At 48.0% G+C, this 17,500-nt stretch overlaps 1 protein-coding gene across 4 annotated transcripts in view; it reads right to left on the reverse strand.

Annotated features, from left to right (window-relative positions):
• Window positions 1-9,108: 9,108 nt before the first annotated feature.
• soga1 (suppressor of glucose, autophagy associated 1) overlaps window positions 9,109-17,500 on the reverse strand; it is a 47,054-nt gene continuing 38,662 nt past the window's right edge. For 2 of the 4 annotated variants that reach the window (XM_042097305.1, XM_042097302.1), the window contains exons 10-14: window positions 16,448-16,615; window positions 12,912-13,178; window positions 11,540-11,610; window positions 9,911-11,411; window positions 9,109-9,390 (exon numbers count right to left, since the gene is read on the reverse strand). In XM_042097305.1, the coding sequence (XP_041953239.1) occupies window positions 9,235-9,390; window positions 9,911-11,411; window positions 11,540-11,610; window positions 12,912-13,178; window positions 16,448-16,615 (2,163 nt within the window). In that variant the 3' untranslated portion in view covers window positions 9,109-9,234. Of the gene's footprint in view, window positions 9,391-9,910; window positions 11,412-11,539; window positions 11,611-12,911; window positions 13,179-16,447; window positions 16,619-17,500 lie in introns of all 4 variants that reach the window. The other 2 variants (XM_042097304.1, XM_042097301.1) reach the window with 1 other exon arrangement.

The raw sequence follows: 17,500 nt of genomic DNA on the forward strand, positions 1-17,500 counted from the left end.
AGATCAAAATCTCAGCATGCTACTGCAGCACATCTCTAGAACCCAACCCACCCACTTCCCTGACACGCAGAGTTCAACACGCCCTGATGTAAACGACACAGTGGGAAACATGGAAGGGCATCTCTCTCTCTCTCCTCTCTATCTCTCCTCTCTATCTCTCTCTCTCTCTCCTCTCTCTCTCTCCTCTCTATCTCCTCTCTTTCCCTCTTCTGTCTCTCCTCTGCTCTCCCACATTGACCCACTTTAAGAGACGCTGGGCTCTCGCCAGCACGCAGATTTCTCAAGAGAGGCGATCCATATCTTATCTCCATCGTCTTTAAGATGGCTTGACACAGGAGATGCCAGCCCAGTACTGCCCCCCCCCCCCCACACACACACACAAACAAACACACAACCACACAAACAAACACACACACACACAACCACACAACCACACAGGGGAATTAGTGAGGGGTAAGAGCTCCGTCAGTGATCACTGGCCGCTACCACTGGATTATTTGACAATGTGGAGAAATAAGAGTTTAGTAGTAGGTGTGGCAGTTCAGAGGAATTTGCCACTGGGGTCAAATGTCAGAGGTCACATGATGCAAGCTAAAACCTTAGTGTGAAACCTGTTCCTGTACCAGGGAGGGGCTATCGATTGACCCGACTGATGCAATGTGAGGATAAAGCCTGTGCAATGCAGGCCAAGCCCCTTTCTGGGAAAGACACACATACCCGCATCCACAAACATGCACACACACACACACACACACACACACGCACGCACACACACACACACACACACACACCTACACATGTAGACCCTCACACAGACAGACACCCAGCAATATTAATTCCAGGCCTCCTTTGCTCTGTAAATGTTTAATAATGTCTCACCCCGCGCACAGTAGCACTGAATTACATTATCATATTGGCACACTGAACTGTGGGGAGAGGCTGGGGAGAGTAGGCAGTAGAAGAGTGGGGTGGGGTGTGTGTAGGGGGGGGGGGGGGTCTGGTGCCGAGAATACAGAGCAGCAATGATGGGAAATTACACACCTTCATTAAAGACTCAATGCATAAAGTCCAGGCTGCATTTGCGCACAACATTGATAGGGGTCACATAGGGGTCAACATTGATAGGGGTCACATAGGGGTCAACATTGATAGGGGTAAGTGTAATGAAAGTTAGGAGTACAGTGGCATAATATGCTGACGGTGGTGCAAGGGTGTGAGGTATATAGAGTAAGTGCCTCACAGTGTGAGCTTGTGCACATGTGTGCATGCGTATGTGTGTGTGTGTGTGTGTGTGTGTGCTTGAAGAGCGAGATAACTATGCCAGGTGAGTTCATCTTTGCATGTTTTTGCATTCTAAGCATTTGTGTGCATGGGTGGGCACGAGTGCTCTGAATATCTATGTGCTTGTGTCTCTGTGTGGGTGTGTGTGTGTGTGTGTGTGTAGACTCAAGTGTGCACACATGCCTGCCGAGAAGTGCATGCGCATGTATGTGTGGGTGAGTACCATAGTGTGTGTGTGTGTGAAGTTCAGCCTTGGGTGTTCTTTGCTCAGTGGAGTGTAAAATGGAGTGTGTTATCACACGGCTCTACACCCTGACAGACATGGGCCACTGGTGACACCTTCTCTTCTCTTCTCTTCTCTTCTTTGGCTCCCTCTTTTTCCTCTTCCTCTCTCTCTCTCTCCTTGACTCAATCCCCATGCTCCTACCAAACACCTCTCTCCCTACACCGTTACTTTTCTCCTCTATGTTGTCCTCAGTGTCACCTACCCTTCTCCACTGCCAAGGATATGACCTTCAGAGTGTGCACTAGGAGAACCATGACCTTCAGAGTGTGCACTAGGAGAACCATGACCTTCAGAGTGTGCAGTAGGAGAACCATGACCTTCAGAGTGTGCACTAGGAGAACCATGACCTTCAGAGTGTGCACTAGGAGAACCATTCATTTGCACACAGCGCTGCTTCCTCATTTCTCTCCACAAATAGAAAATCCTATTTTGGTTTTTACGATGGCAATTACCACGTCTGACAAAATGACCCGAGGAATTGAAAATGACCACTTCAATATTGAATGAACACACAGCAACTCAGGCTTGACTCAGTTGGAAACTACAGATGTTTCTGGGCACCACTCACCTCTATTTGTGCGCATGAGTGTGTGTGTATGCCTGACTCAATCTAGTGGTGACTCCCGGAGGATTAACTGAGACCTATTGAACTTGAAAATGTGCTATGCTTTCATTACAGTTTTTTCAATCGCTAACAAGCGCTTACCCATACTTCAGATACTTTTTCTAAACTCTTAACACAGACTCACACCTACAAAACACAATTGGCCAAATGGATCATTTTCTTCTCAAAAACACATTTTGTTAAATATATACTAACTCTTCATTTCAAAACAGAACACATATTTCTCTGCACACACTAACTTTACCAAAACACTGGAAATCTGACTCAAAATGAAATTATTCTGTCAAAGAATAACACTTGTTTTCTCTTCACAAGGTACATGCAGTCAATCAAAGTACACCAGGTTTCAAAATACTGGCTATTGTTGGCATTACAAAAACTGCATAGACTTTTATGTTTCAGTTTTACAGGTATTTGCATGCAGAACATGCTCTATCCACAGTTTTTACACTAAATTTCTTGGTTGGGAACTGTATGTCTACATGTAATGTGCACATTCAAAAGCATTCCAGTAAAAAGCAAATCAGTTTTTTCCCTTTACTGTTTACTACAGGAGGTACAGTAGAAATACTGTTTACAGTATGATAGAAGAGAAAAAGTTTTACAGTATTGCTTACAGTGAACAAAATATCCATGAAACACACAAGAGCATTCTGAACAAAAAACAACAGCAAAAAGCCCAGATAAAAAGGGGGAACTAAAAAAAGCACAAAATTACTGTATCTCATCTCTGCGATCTTTAGAGTTAGGCCACATGTTTTCATCAACTGATATTATCCAAGGTGATGCACCTGAGATAAAACCATTTGCTAGCAGAAGCAGAGCAGAAGCAGAGGTTTTGATATAGTGTATCTAAGGTTTGGAATATTGTGTTTGCTATTGTGGGATGTTGTGTGTTAACATTAGTAAATACTACAAAAACAATCCACAGTTTTGTTGGGAGGTATTGCATTGCGGAAATGTGTTCACTGACTGCAAATTGTGTGAAAACGACATGACGTGTGAATGGTATGGCCACAAAAGACCGATGCTGTGCTAATTGTGTTTAGAGTTTTGAAAATGTGACAACTGGTTAGACAAACGCTTGTTAGCGACTGAAAAAAACTGTAATATAAATTAATATATTCTTGAATTTACCTGTCTTTATAGGCTTTTGTGTGAATAATAATTGGTCTTATTGTTTTTTATTTTATTATTAATATGTAATTAAAAATACACAGCTTACAATGTTGAATGACATTCTGTAAATATAGGTCACAGATCTGAGGTGTCAGCCTCCTCTATGAAGCCTAATGTTGGCTATCTCTATTTCAAATGTTGCTCCCATTAGGTCATTTCCTGTTTATCTCTGACATTTCAAGATTCAAACACAAACTTGTTTCCTTTCAAAAAAAGGGGGGCGGGGGGAGCGGGATTGGTTTCCCCAACCAGTGGGGATACCAGATGTTCCCAGGAAGTGAAGGCCAAGAGTCAGCCCCGCTCACCCCTACTGTGACATCATGTTTCCGCGGTAACTGATCTGCGTAGGTTTTCAGAACAGCTGGACTCTTCTTCATGGTGAGCTTGCACTGTGGCCTCTGACTTTGAGAGGAGCCCACTCATTCATTCTCACACACTCACTCTTTCTCATGTTCCCACTAACCCCCGCCCCCATGTCCACTCACACTGCCTGCCCTCTTCCTTGCTTCCGTTGATGTCCGGCGCGATCCCTCTCTCTCCCTCAAGCGCTGTCCAAGCCTGTTGCACGCCATTTCATCATTCCAGAGTGCAGCTGGCCAGAGAAAGCACATCAGTGACAGCTGGGATAGAGGGAAGGAGAAAGAGAAAAAAAGAGAGAGGATTTAGATAGAGGGAGAGAAAATGCTGAATAGGAATGAAAAATGGAAAGAAAGCAGAGGGTGAGAGAAAGAGAAAGTGAGAGAGGGAGAGAATGTAATAGGGGATAGAGAGAATGTTGAAAAACAAAATCAAAAGAAAGCTGGAAGAGAATTTCAGACAAAAAAGATTTCTTTGAGAAATGACAGCCAGGAAGGAAAAAGTGTCATAGTGTCACAGACAGACAGACGGAGACGGAGGAAAGAGGGGGCATGCAGTGAAAGCAGAAAAAGTGAGAGAAGCCTTTCCTCTCTCTTCTCGGGAGGAAGTTCCAGGGCACATTCTGAAGCCTTCATCTCTCCTCCACTGCTATTTTCTCTCCATCATACCATGGCGTCAAAACATCTCGTTGCCCTGGAAACTCTAGCCTGCTGACTCCTTTAACTTGTTCTAGTGGGAGCATCAGCGCTCAACAGCAACACAAAGCCCCTAATTAGAGTTCTACTCCCACTCTTCCTCTAAGAAATTAATTTTGTCTGCAGATTAAAAAAGAACGCCTGTAACAAAAGAATAAAATGATTGACATTATTTCATCAGCTGAAGATGAGTGTAAATATCATGAGGATAACAATCCGCTTATTTTCCCCTCAGTGAAGCATATCACATGTTAAAATGAAACTGATTTGAAAATTTCCATACACAAATACACTGTCAACAGAAAGCTGAATAAGGTTCATTCTCAGGATTGCATTAATGAGGCAAAGCACACCAAGTGTCCTCAACAAACATTTATTTGTGAAGTTCAGCAAACAACAGGAAATGATATTTGAGCTTACAACCAAATCCACCCCCTCCCCACGACATTAGCAATTCAAAACTGTATTGCATTTGCTTACCTTTCTTCAAAAATTTCACTATTTACATTTAAACAGTAATGTCTACAGATAGGGGAGGGAGAGGGCTACAGACTTCAACTGGACTGCGCTCAAATTCAGACATTCATCTGTGTTTCTTTTTAATGTCAGGATAGAAAGAGTATAAATAATGTTTATGTATATTAATTTTTTCAAGTTACAATATTCAGGAGGGGTTTTGTGTCTTTTCTCTTCCATTCTCGTGATTTTCTTTCAAAACTTTTGAAAAAAGAAAAGACAAAAAGGGGGACTCAAATGTACAGGCAACCTCTCCAGAATAATTTAGCAAATAATATCAACAAGTTTAGCTAAGAAAACATTTACATATTGCTAGGCAACTGTGAGAGAGTGAGAGCAGGTGCAGTGCATGATGGGAACACTGAAAGGGGGGTTGGAATGACAAGAGTGATTGGCAACGGGAGGCAGGGTCACAAGCTGATTATTACATCCCATGGATGAAGGAAAAACACCTATAGTACAATACCTCCTATTCTAACACATCAGTGATGGAGCTCAAGCTGAAACTGTAGGTCCAAGAGTTTAAGACTGCGTGTGTAAACATTAGCCGACCAGATTAGGAGAGTACTCTGTTGCATAGCTGGGCAACAGTTAATGAACTTTGAAGACTCTTTGAAACAGGAGAGTGGAGTCTAAAAATGGCTTGCCGCCATTTCTGTTTGGGCTAATTCTGCCCATGCTTGACCTTTCCCCCCTGTGATGTACTTCAGGGATCATCTGGATCAAGCTCCGGGCTTCCCGTGTGGAGAACTGTAAACTGGCAATAGGAAAATGTGCAGGCTGCAGGGTAGCTAACTGCTGAAGTTTAGTCATGGGAGAATAAACCACACGTTTAAAACCAACAAAACAACCATAAACAGTAATTGGAGGCATTTTTGTGATCACAATCTTCTACCTTTAAGACAGCCGATCGTTTCTTAGACTAAATGTTATACTCGCTACCTTAAAATCTTTAAGGTGAATGGAGATTTGGTATTGCCTTAGTGAAGAATGAATGAAGACCTCAATCAAACCAATGACAGCGCTTTGGGGTGTGGTTGGTTCATCTGAATACCTTCTTAAATGCCAATTCCCCCAGACCCAACTGAGGATGCTCAGACTAAATATGGGTTCCTAGGACATCCTGAAGACACCCTCACGGGGCATAACAATGACATTAAAATGCCGTTGGCCTTACTCATCCCCACAGCTCTAATTTGACCCATTTGTTTTAAAAAAGGCACTCATGTGACCCTCAGGAGAGCAAGAGGAAATGGCATGAAATGGATGGGCAAAGTTGCATGACATCTACATCCAGGTCAGAGGTCAGAAGAGGTAGCAGAGGGGCGGATCAGGGCATCTCAGCAGCAGTGTCTACAGACAGGAGGAGCTAGTGGTCTTTAAGCCCTCTAGAGCTGGGGAGCTTTCAGCTGATTGATAGCAGTTCAGACTGAAGCGTTTTTTTTCCCACTGGAGTCTGAATATATTTCGAGTAATGCCCTATTTAAACAGCTGACTCATCTCCTCACATGCACAGAGTAAGAGAGAACAAGGAGAGAGAGAGAGAGGGACAGAGAGAGAGAGAGAGAGAGAGAGAGAGAGAGAGAGAGAGAGAGAGAGAGAGAGAGAGAGAGAGAACGCTAGCTACTGTAGGTGTGTATGCCTGTTTGCAAAATCTCCCTATAATGGCAGAACAGCCTACTTTATCTCTGCTTGCGTGCGTGTGTGTGTTTGTCTGTCTGTTGTTAAAATCAAAAGGCTAAAGAGCAAAACACTAATCAGTGTACGTGATGATGATGCCATTGATGGGGGATGTTTAGTCATCAAAGCCCAGGGAAAGCACTTAGTGTCTGATCAAAGCCTCTCTCCAAGCCCAGCACCACCACACAGGGACATTATGGACATTATGCAGGAAAGATGGGGTGGGGTGGGGTGGGGTGGGGGGTTACTCTTCAGTTCTCTCAATAACAGCAAAGTAACGGGAGACGTACATCCACAGACATCAAGTAAGAGTTTAGCAGTACTTTTTTGAGGGCTTCCATGGCTTCCATCTGAAGATAAAAAGAGAGCATATGCCTCTACTAAAACAATTTTTTTTTTTTTTTAAAACAACCAGACATAATGCCGCATTTGGTGTTACTGTGTGAATAGGACAGGCACAGTAGTTTGCAGGTACAGTATTGGCTATTCTACTCATACAATACAAACATACAATACTCGTTATCTGTGCATTGTCCATATTTCAGACTTGCATCAATCATAATTCAAGTAACAAAACACACAGTTGAAAAAAAATGGTTTCAATGTGACTTTTCCTGATGTAAAATTAACTATTCCAAAAAAATCGCAGTTGACAATCAGACAGGGTTAAAACATATTTGCCTCTGCAAAACATGGTTCCCCAGAAGCCTTGTTGGTACTGTATGTGTAGGAAGGACGGAGAAAGAGAGAGAGAGAGAAAGAGAAGGAATGTTTGGGAGAGAGAGTGCGAGGATGGCCTTTCAAATGAGTGCTGCTACAGCATTTTACGATGCAGAGCAGTAACATGCATACATACACACACACACACACACGCACACGCACACGCACACGCACACGCACACACACACACACACACAATCACAAACTCATTAACTCAAGCTGCAAAGAGGTAATCCAATCCTAGCCGTATTTGTCATTCCTTAACAATAACAAGGGGGAACTCCTGACCCTAATCTGAACGCTAAAGAGGAAATCATCCTTACAGCCGAGCCTATGGATTGGATGGCTCTGACAAACTGCACCCTGTGTGTGCCTACGGTTGAGCGTCGACGAGACGGCTCCTACAGTCAAAAGCAGTCCTGCTACACGCTACAGCTAACAACATGTGCCTTTACAGGAGACATCTCAAAAATGAACTACAATATACGAAGCTCAATACCGTAGAATAGAATAGTCTTTTTTTATCTTCTCAAAAAAGGGGGATTTCACTGCCTTGACGAACTGTGGCTGTACATCCACACATTTTAGTCTCCTATTTTAAAAAAGGGTCAAGGTGGCTTTAGGCAGTTTTACATTGTCAAAGCAATTTATATTCAGCCTTTGACTTTTCAGGATGGCAAATGGTCCTGTATAGATCCTTTGACTGTATCAAGTGTTGTTGTTGTTGTCATGTGTTGTTATTGTTGTTGTTGTCTGTTTCTTCCTGTAGAGTGAGTGTGTTGCTGAAGGCTGGACTGAACCCCGGTGGGGTCTGCAACAGAGGCACAGAGTGTGTTGTGTTGCTGGGTTGTGGGTTTGAAGGCTCCTTGCCAGATTGGTTTGGGTTTTGACTGATTCAGGTAGTCCTGTCAACCACCATTGAAGAAAAAAAGGCAATAGCGGTTCGTTTGAGAAGTGACATATCCATGACGGAGCCTCGTGTCCCAGATCTGTACAGAATTCCCGACTGATATCCCGACTGATGAGGAAGAAAACGGCTCATCACCATTGTGCACAAGATCTGACTGAAGATGGCGATCTGTTTTGTACCACGAGGGACTGGAATAGTCAATTGAGTGTGTGTGTGTGTGTGTGTGTGTGTGTGTGTGACTGTTGGGCCTAGTGGTAAGACATCCTCAATGAAAGACCTGGAGTCCTGTACAACATGTTCTGAGAATGTCCTGCTTGGTAGTTGGGTAAAAGGGAAGAGGTGACGTTAAGGTGACTTGTTTAGAGTCCTGACATCGTTGGCATTGGTAGAGATGAGGGAGCAGCTGCTGTCCCGGTGCATACTGACATACTGATGTCAACTTTGGGGGAGAAGTCCTGCTGGTGGTGTGGTCTTTACTATTGGTAGTGGAGGAGGAAGAGGAGCAGAAGGAAGAGGAGGAGGAGGAGGAGGAGGAGGGGGTCTGCAGTGTGGTGGCTGTGGGTGGTGTTTGGGTTCTCGCTCCTCTTCCTTGGCCATCGGATCAGCTGGCCAGGGGGAGTCCAAGGGTGTCTATGCATGGAGAAGCATGAAGGCTGAGGGCTGAGGGCTAGCTGTCTCTGCTCCTCAGAGTTTAGTGTTTTTGTGTGTTTACAGCAGTGTCTGTGCATGCGTGCATCTGTATGTTCATGCGTACAGTGTGTGTGTGTGTGTGTGTGTGTGCATTTGTAAACATGGCAGTGTATTTTGTGTGTGGCAGTGTGTTTTGTGGCAGTTTGTGTGAATGTGTAATGCATGTGTGTGTGTGTGTGTGTGTGTGTGTGTGTGTGTGCACGCATGTGTGAGTCTGAGTATATCCGTGTTTAGGAGTGTGTGGGCATGTGTGTCTGGTGGTCTGCTAGCGCGTGCTGTGGCAGTGGCATCTCCACTACTCCGCCACGCTGACCTCCAGCTTCTCGTCCGTCGCCACGGTACCCTCGGGCAGCCGATGCTTGCACTGGCCCTGGGAGTGGCGCGTGGCGTAGCGGGACGGCCGGGCGAAGCACGAGGTGAGAGACTGAGAGGAACAGTCACAAACAGAGTCCTGAGAGACCAACAGAGAAAAGAAGAGAAGAAGAGAGAGACAGAGAAAAGAAGAGAAAAGAAGAGAGAGACAGAGAAAAGAAGAGAAAAGCAACAGAAGTAGAGAGGGAAGAAGAGACTATTTTAGTGAAAGGCAGCCAGTGGAAGGCACAAGCATTTTCATCAAGCCCACTCTCTGTATGAAATATATACAGGCACCGCGCCAAAGCACTTTGCCAACGCATGCACTCTGACCCTGGACTACTTATGGGTCACTTAAACCCTTAGCATAACCAATTCCATGAGACCTGTTTGGTCATGAGCCAGGAAGTCAGGGCAGTCCAACTGGCGCTAATCGTAGGCTAACATGCTTTTCACACATGCTTGATCTCGTTGCATTTAGTAAAGGCTTTGGAAGTGCATTTTTAATGGTGGATTGCAAAAGCACATGGAGAATATCAGTGGTAGTAAGTGTAGTGGACATGCCGGTGCATGCTGTGGGCGTGTAGGCGTGTGAACACAGCGGCCATAGCGCTGCTCACCTCCAGGGTCACTGAGGCGGAGCCGGGCAGGCTGTCCCTCAGGCTGACCTCTTTGCTGAGGGTGGCGGGCCCCAGGTCGTCTCGCGCCGGCTTCATGAAGCGCTTGTTGACGATCTTGGTGACGTTGTCGCTGCCCGCCAACAGCCCCGAGAGGCACTCGGGCTTGGGCTCGTCAGTAGACGAGGCGCTCTGCGAGCGGCCGCACACGTTCCGGATGAACTCCTGCACGGTGCCGTAGCGCTGCGAGCCGACGGCCACACCTACGCCCGGCGCTGCGTCTCCCAGAGTCTGGCTCAGACCGACCCCGGGGTTGGGGCACGAGGGCTTCCCGGCGGGGGGCTGGCGCCCGGGGCTGTTGCTGGACCCCAGGTCGGCCTTCCAGAGCGCCTCGGAGCTGCCGCCGTGCTCCACCACGCTAAATAGGCTGGACAGGCCGTCGTTGAGGCCGCTGAGGACGGGCGAGTCGCGCGTGGTGGTGGAGCGCGCCCACGCCGAGCCGCACGAGGCGCTACGCTGGTGGAGGCTCCACAGGCTGCGTTCGCGTGACACCGCCGACGAGCCGGCCGAGGAGGTGGACGCGGCGTCCAGGCGTGAGGACGAGGCGGAGACGCGGCGCTGCAGCTTGGGCGAGCCGTACTTTGGCGAGCAGCAAGGCCGATCAATGCGTCCGGCCACTTTCTCCAGCGAGGACGAGATTTGGCGCGTGCGCGCCGAGGCCAGTGAGGAGGACGGCCGCGGCGACCAGCTCTTGCTGTGGAGCCCCGTCCGGCTTCCGAGGCCAGGGCCGTCCGTCTGCATGCCGACGCTGACCAGCTGTGCCGTCTGCGTCCCCGTGCTGCTGACCCCGACCGTCTGGCTCCCAGCCTCCTTGCTGCATTTCCTCTCTAGCGAGCTGGACCGGATGGCCTGCCGCACGCAGTTGGTCATCTCTTTCATGTCGTCGCTCAGGTTTCCCGCGATCTCCAGGCCGTGGAAGGATGGTCCTCCTCCCCCGACCCCTGTCCTGCCCTCCAGCAGGTCTCTGTGCTGCTGCGACAGCGTGCTCAGCCACTGGTCATACGGTGCCGGGGACGACAACGAGGTGCTGGACGTAGGCGCGGACACTGACGGCTGGCTCTCTCCTCCGCTCCGCGATGAGTGTCCACGCTGGACCTGCTGCTGCTGACCCTTCCCTTTGGCCGACCTGGCCTCCATGCGCCGCACAGCTGGCGGGCTGTAGTAGATGCGGATGCCCGTCTTGTCCGGTGCCGTGTAGCTGCGCTGGGGGCCGTCGAGGCCCGGGAAGCTGCTGGCGCTGCCGGTAGCGGGGCAGTCCCACGTTTTGAAGGGGTCAGCCTGCTCGGGCAGCGCGCACTCGCTGGTCAGGTACTTCCAGTTCTTATGGTTCAGGCCGCTCAGGTCGGTGCGTGGCAGCTTGCAGGACTCGTGCATGCCGTTGACCTGCTGACCCGAGGCAAAGGGACAGCCGTCCAGCTCCAGAATGGACGAGATGGACGTGGTCCTGAACAAAAAAAAAATGACCACCAAAAGAGCATTGAAACAAAGATGACATTTTATGAACATCATCACTGACTTTTATGAAGTCAAAACAATTTCCTCTTTTCATCAAAAGCAAAAGTAAAAGCCCACCTCTGTACGGGCGTCCCATTGGTCTCCGCATCAGCCGGAATCCCCATCTCAGTTGTCCGGTCACTCAGAGCCTGTGAGGTGGACGAGAAAAGGAAGAGAGGAAAAGAGAAGAGCGTTTGAATCGTGCGAGATCAGGGAGGATGCGCGATACCTCTCATGCAGAGAGCTCGCTGCACCCTGTGACTGTGCTGACTCAGGACACACACACACACACACACACACACACACACACACACACACACACACACACACACACACACACACATACACACACACACACACACACACACACAGGAAAAACAGATGAAGTCACACAAAGGAACCCACATCCTTTCTGGAAGTGGACAAAGGGAGGGGGTGAGGAAAGATGAGAGGGAATATACAGTTCACCAAGTGCACTCCAAATTCCTCTGTCCATTTCAATGTTTACTACGAAATATCCAACAAACCACTACTCTGTTTGGAGCGGCCCTGAACTCCATGACAGTGAATACACAGCCGCAGATAAAGAGTCAAGGACAGATAAGAGGAGAAGCCCAGGGAAGAGGAGAGCGATAGAGATATGTGAGAGGATGTGCTTTGGGCTTTGGACTTCCCCGTTCTGTTTGTCTGGCTGCTTCACTGCGATAGGGAGACTCCCAAAGAATCCCTCTACAGCATGATCGCAAAAAAAAAGCTCCTTTGTTATAAAAAGGGAAATAGTCGCTCAAAGCCAAAAAGCTGAGACGTCTCTTTAAGAACATCAGGCAGCCCACGGAGAGGAGACAGAAAGAGGCGGACCATGTCTTGTAAGCATCGTAAACGCTCTTTCTCTTTCCCTTGTGGTTGGGATGTCTGCGCCACACCTCTGGCCAGGGAGAGAGCTGTGAGCTGGCCCTGTGGGAGCACCAGGCAGTACAGGGAGAGATTGACCGCAGGCTGCCCCAGAGCCATGACTGATGCAATCGCATGCCATTCAGCCTGTAACCTGTAATCTGCCACGGCACAGAGGACTATGAGGACAGCCTATTCTCCAGCAAGGAGGAGGTGAAGGAGGAGGAGGAGGAGGAGGAGAAAGAGGAGGATGAGGAAGATGAGAATGAGGAGGTAAAGGAGGAGGAGTAAGTGGAGGGGGGGAAAGAGGTGGTGAAGGGAGAAAAGTGGGAGGAGGAGAGCCATCAGCGTTGTGTGGGAAAAAATAGAAGAAAATGGAGGATAGAAGGGAGAAACAGTACTGACAATGTGTAATAAAGTGGAAACAGACCTAGATGGAAAAAATGGTCAGACGCGCACACACACACACTCATCTCTGGACACACACTGAACAAATGATACAAAAGGAGGAGAAGCAGAGCAACAGAGTCATAATCTTTGACCCCTGCCCTGTGCTGACCTGTGTGCTCTTGTTGTGGGCATCACGCAGCCGCTGCTCCCATTGGCTGCGCTCCTGGCCCAGGCGCTCGAGCAGATCCAGCTTCTCGCGGCCCCAGCCGCGTTCGCTCACCTGCAGCTGCCTGGTCAGGTCCATGACAGCCGCGTAGGACTCGGCCAGCAGATGCTGGTGCTCCTCGCGCTCTCGCTTCAGCGCCCCCTTCAGGTCTGGATGGTCCTTGTCGCCCGTCGCCGCCAGTGAGCCAGCCTTCCCGGCTTTGGCCTCCAGCTGAGGACAGAGAGACGAGTGGTCAGACTCACGGATCATGTGAGGTTTTCAGGGGGAGAGAGAGGAGGGGTCAGACTCACGGATGATGTGAGGTTTTCAGGGGGAGAGAGGAGTGGTCAGAGAGATTGGGGGGTCTGCTGAGATGATGAGGTTTTCAGGAGGATATTCCAAGGAAGTGGTTTAGTGACCAAACCTGGGTGAGTTGAACTGCAAATTGTAAACCTCTACACAGAAGAGTCCTATGACCTCATCCTGTGAGCAAAACGAAGACACTTGGCTCTTCTCTAAGGAGGTTTATGATTATGTCTTAGAGTTAACTTATTAAAGTTTATTGCTAAAATTCGTACAACAGACAAAGATGCCATTGTCACAGCAGATGGTGAAAAACAACAACAAACATTTAGTGACATTCTGCAAAACATTCCCCTACTATCATCACCATCGTAAAAATAAATTGTGCCCAACTGATTGTAAAACTCTGGTGCCACATGACTAATAATCCATCTTTTATTACGTTGATGATAAAGCGCCTCTCAGACATGAAGGATTGGAAAATGAAAAAAAAAAAGAAAAAAGAATGCTCCCTCTCCACCCCCCGTCCTCCCCCTCCCCCCTTCCCCTCTCACCTCACATGAACCCTCGCCTCCGCCTCCATCAAGCAAGGCTTCAAAAGCTCCAGCCAGTGCTCACGCTTTTCTTTTTTACGAGCTCGTGTCAGCTGGGCTATTAAAGCCTCGCAGCCTTCTGGGAGGCCCATCAATTGCGTGTGAGCGAGAGGCAGGCATTGCCAGTCTTCCACGGCTCCAGCGAACCCGGGTCAAACCTGGCAAACCGACGAAATGTGGTGATCCAACGATTCTCCGCCGACTGCGTGACAAGAAGCAATTTTCTCTATGTTTGTTTGCAACTAGTAGCGAGAGCTGGTCATTAATGAGCTCTCGTGTTCTCCAATATGGCACTGGTGCCCAAGGGGGCATTTGAGGATACTGAGGTGAGGAATCTCACAGTGCGCTGCAGTCTGGACTCAATCTATCGTCCTTCACACCCAGTGATCATTCACTGACATGGGCGTGAGCTATGAGGATCCTTTGTAGTCGTGGGCATGGTGGGGTGTTTTGTACACCAACAGCTGTTCTTTTGATGCCATTTTGCTCGAGTGCCATGCTGCGGAGATTGGCACCCCCTCCCTACGCCAGACTGAGGGATTGGTGCCAGCTGTGCCCATCTAGGTCTGGAGGCAGCGTTGTTGAGGGGATGGCACCAGGGACACCAAAATGAAGTGCTGTTAATAGACCAGAGATGGCAGCAAGTCCTGGTCCATTTAACCACAGCACACAGAAAAATGTTCAGTTCTGGGTCCCCTTTAATAACTTCAACCAAACTCCCCTTGTAATAAATGCCTCACCACCACCAGAGCTTTTTCCCCCAAATGAAGGACGCATTTATTGATGAAATGTAAAAATAATGGGGATAGTAACCAGCATGCAACAGCAGGAAATTAAAGTCATTAGACCCTTTCATTTTCTATCTGGCATTAAGGCTGCTAGTAAACCATCATATAAATTTCACAAATAGTCAGTCTCCTCTCAGACAGAAGCTGGAAGATGGGCTCTACTAGACGCAGCTCTAACGTGGCTGACCCTGTTCACATGGGCTCTAGAGGCAGCGCTACTAGGGCTGGGACTGGGACTTGTCCACATGTGGGCCCTGGCTCTGAGTCGCTTGGCACGGGCAGTCTGTCTGCACCGGCCTTGGAAGACAAACAAAAGGCAGGGAGGGAAGGGAGAGAGGGAGGTAGAGGGGGAGGGAGAGAGAGAAGGAGGGAGAGAGAGAAAGAGGGAAAAAGCAAGGGAGTGCCAGGGAGGAAGGAAGCTGCTGGAGCTGAGCTGAGGCTGACCCAGTCCGGCTCGTAAAGCCTGACCCAGCCACAGCTCCAGATCTGCTAGTGGCGCTGACAGCCCAGTGGGAATAAACAGTCTGGGCACAAGCTCTTCGTCACTTACTTTAAGAGGGAGCGCAGATAGACCAGCAGTTAATTTAATCACCTAAACCGTAACGCAGACAGATGCTCTCTGTTTCTTTTGATTTCTTCTACTGTTTTATCTCTATTATCTTTTTGTGTTTTTGTTGCCGTGGTGTTTACTAAAATCCACCCATTCTGTTGCCACCCCTCCCCCACCCCTTCCTCCTGTGTCTGGCCTGTTGAAGACAGATCTGTCTGGTCTCGGCTCGTCAGCCTGCCTGTTAATTAGAGTCATTAGGAAGGCTGCGGTTATGAGCATGTCTCTTGGAGCGCGCCGATATTAAACTCATCTCTCACCACCGGAGCCTGGCTCTAGGCAGTGGTGGCAACACACACACATGCACTCACATAAATACGCACACATTAATACACACACACACACATACATAAACACACACATACAGGCATCTACGGGAACACACACACACACCGGGAAGGTTTGTGTGAAAGGCCACATATCACAGGTGACATGCCGATTATTAATAACTCTTCAAAGCTATAGCTCAGCCAAACAACTCTCGGTTCATTGGATCTCACGTGAAACACATTTAATTTCAAATCTTAACATCTACGATCCTCTCGTTTGTCTTGCTTTTGGTGGCATTTGATCCAGTGGCCATTAAGGTTTTTCTGCATATTAACTACTACAGATTTGGTCATTGCACACTTCCGATGTAAAGATGGAGGACACTTATTCCTGTCATGCCAACTGTAGTTAAAGGATAATTCCGGTATTTAACAACTAACCACTCGGTGAGTTGCAGAGTTTTGAAAACAAACGTTAAGGGTTGTTTCCAAGGAAAACTGGAGGAAACCTGGAAAGGGCTCTTGACTGTTCAAGGATTTGGTAATTATGCTCTGAAAGACAAGGAGTAGAATTTAAAAGAGCACTGTGAAAATCCCCACTATTCAGGAGCTTAGCTTGAGACAACAGTAAACTCAATATGTGATTCCCAAAGACAATCAGAGTTATACTGTGCTCAGACTACAGATGAGATGCCCCGGGGCCGACTGATAACTGATTCATCGTAAACGCCTTTGCATTACTACTGTTGGGACCACTCACCATGGCAGCATCTGGATCTATGTCCTGCAACCTACAGGCTTTACCAGTTCACCTGTCTGACCTGTAGCGTTAAGCCAGTTCACCTGTGTGACCCTGTAGAGAGTGGGCCAGTTTACCTGTGTGACCCTGTAGAGAGCGGTCCAGTTCACCTGTATGACTGTGCGTGGCTCAGTGGCTCACCTGAGTAATGAGGCTCTTGAGCTCGGTCCTCTCCACCTCCCAGGAGGCCTTGGCCTTGGCGAACTGCTGCGTGAGCTCCTGCGAGCCCTGCCTCTCCTCACGCAGCTCCACGCTCAGGTCCTGAAGTGCACCCTGCAGGTCCGCCAGCGTGCCGCTCACACCGCCGTTCTGCTAGGGGGAACAGAGACACAAGAACACAGGTCACCACCTCAGGACCGACAACCAGGGGTCAACAAACACATGCAGAAACACACACAGTAAGCTAAAATGTGTGGGTGTGTAAAACGATATCCTTGTTCGTAGACGTTCGACTGGTCATGGGCTAATGTGTGGACAGGCTGGGTGCTTTATCTCTGTGACCTAGATCTAAACTTCAGTCTAAATGTGAACCACATGTAGTGTGGCATTCAGCCCTGCTCTGGGGCTACAGAGAGTGAGTGTACCAGGGCAAAAGGCCACAGCTAAGGGTTCATGTGCTGTTGGATGAAACAGTAGCCAGATGGTACAGTGGCTGTGCAGTATGTACGCTAAGTAAACCACACTCTCGATGCCTAAAGAGATGTAGTAGTAAGAGACATTAGCACCTGTGGGTTTTAGAATAGAATAGAATAGAATAGAACGCCTTTCTTGTCACTGCACAGTTGTACAATGAAATTTAGAGCATCTCGCTGAACTGTACATACAGTGAAGGCACAACAAATAGAATCTTCCCACAGATTCAGCGTATACTGTACATATGCACTGCATACTATAAATATAGTATGCTGTAAAAAAGAGCAATGTTGATGTATGTGACGCATGAAGTGCACACCCTGATTTGTACCAATACTGGCACACAGACACATCAATAAATAAATGAATAATGAATAAATAGCCAAAAATAGCCAGGACAGCATATTGCACAGTTCCCATATATGGTATATATATGCACCGGATGTATTAGGCCTCTCTAGTCTCCTTGCTGGCAAGCCAATTTGAGGTGCTGCAAGTTGCGGGTTTGGCGCGGTTGGTCAGCACAACACAGGTCCTATTGAGAGGTGAGTGAGGGAGTGT

This window comes from Alosa sapidissima, chromosome 7, assembly GCF_018492685.1.
Source record: "Alosa sapidissima isolate fAloSap1 chromosome 7, fAloSap1.pri, whole genome shotgun sequence".
NCBI lineage: Eukaryota > Metazoa > Chordata > Actinopteri > Clupeiformes > Clupeidae > Alosa > Alosa sapidissima.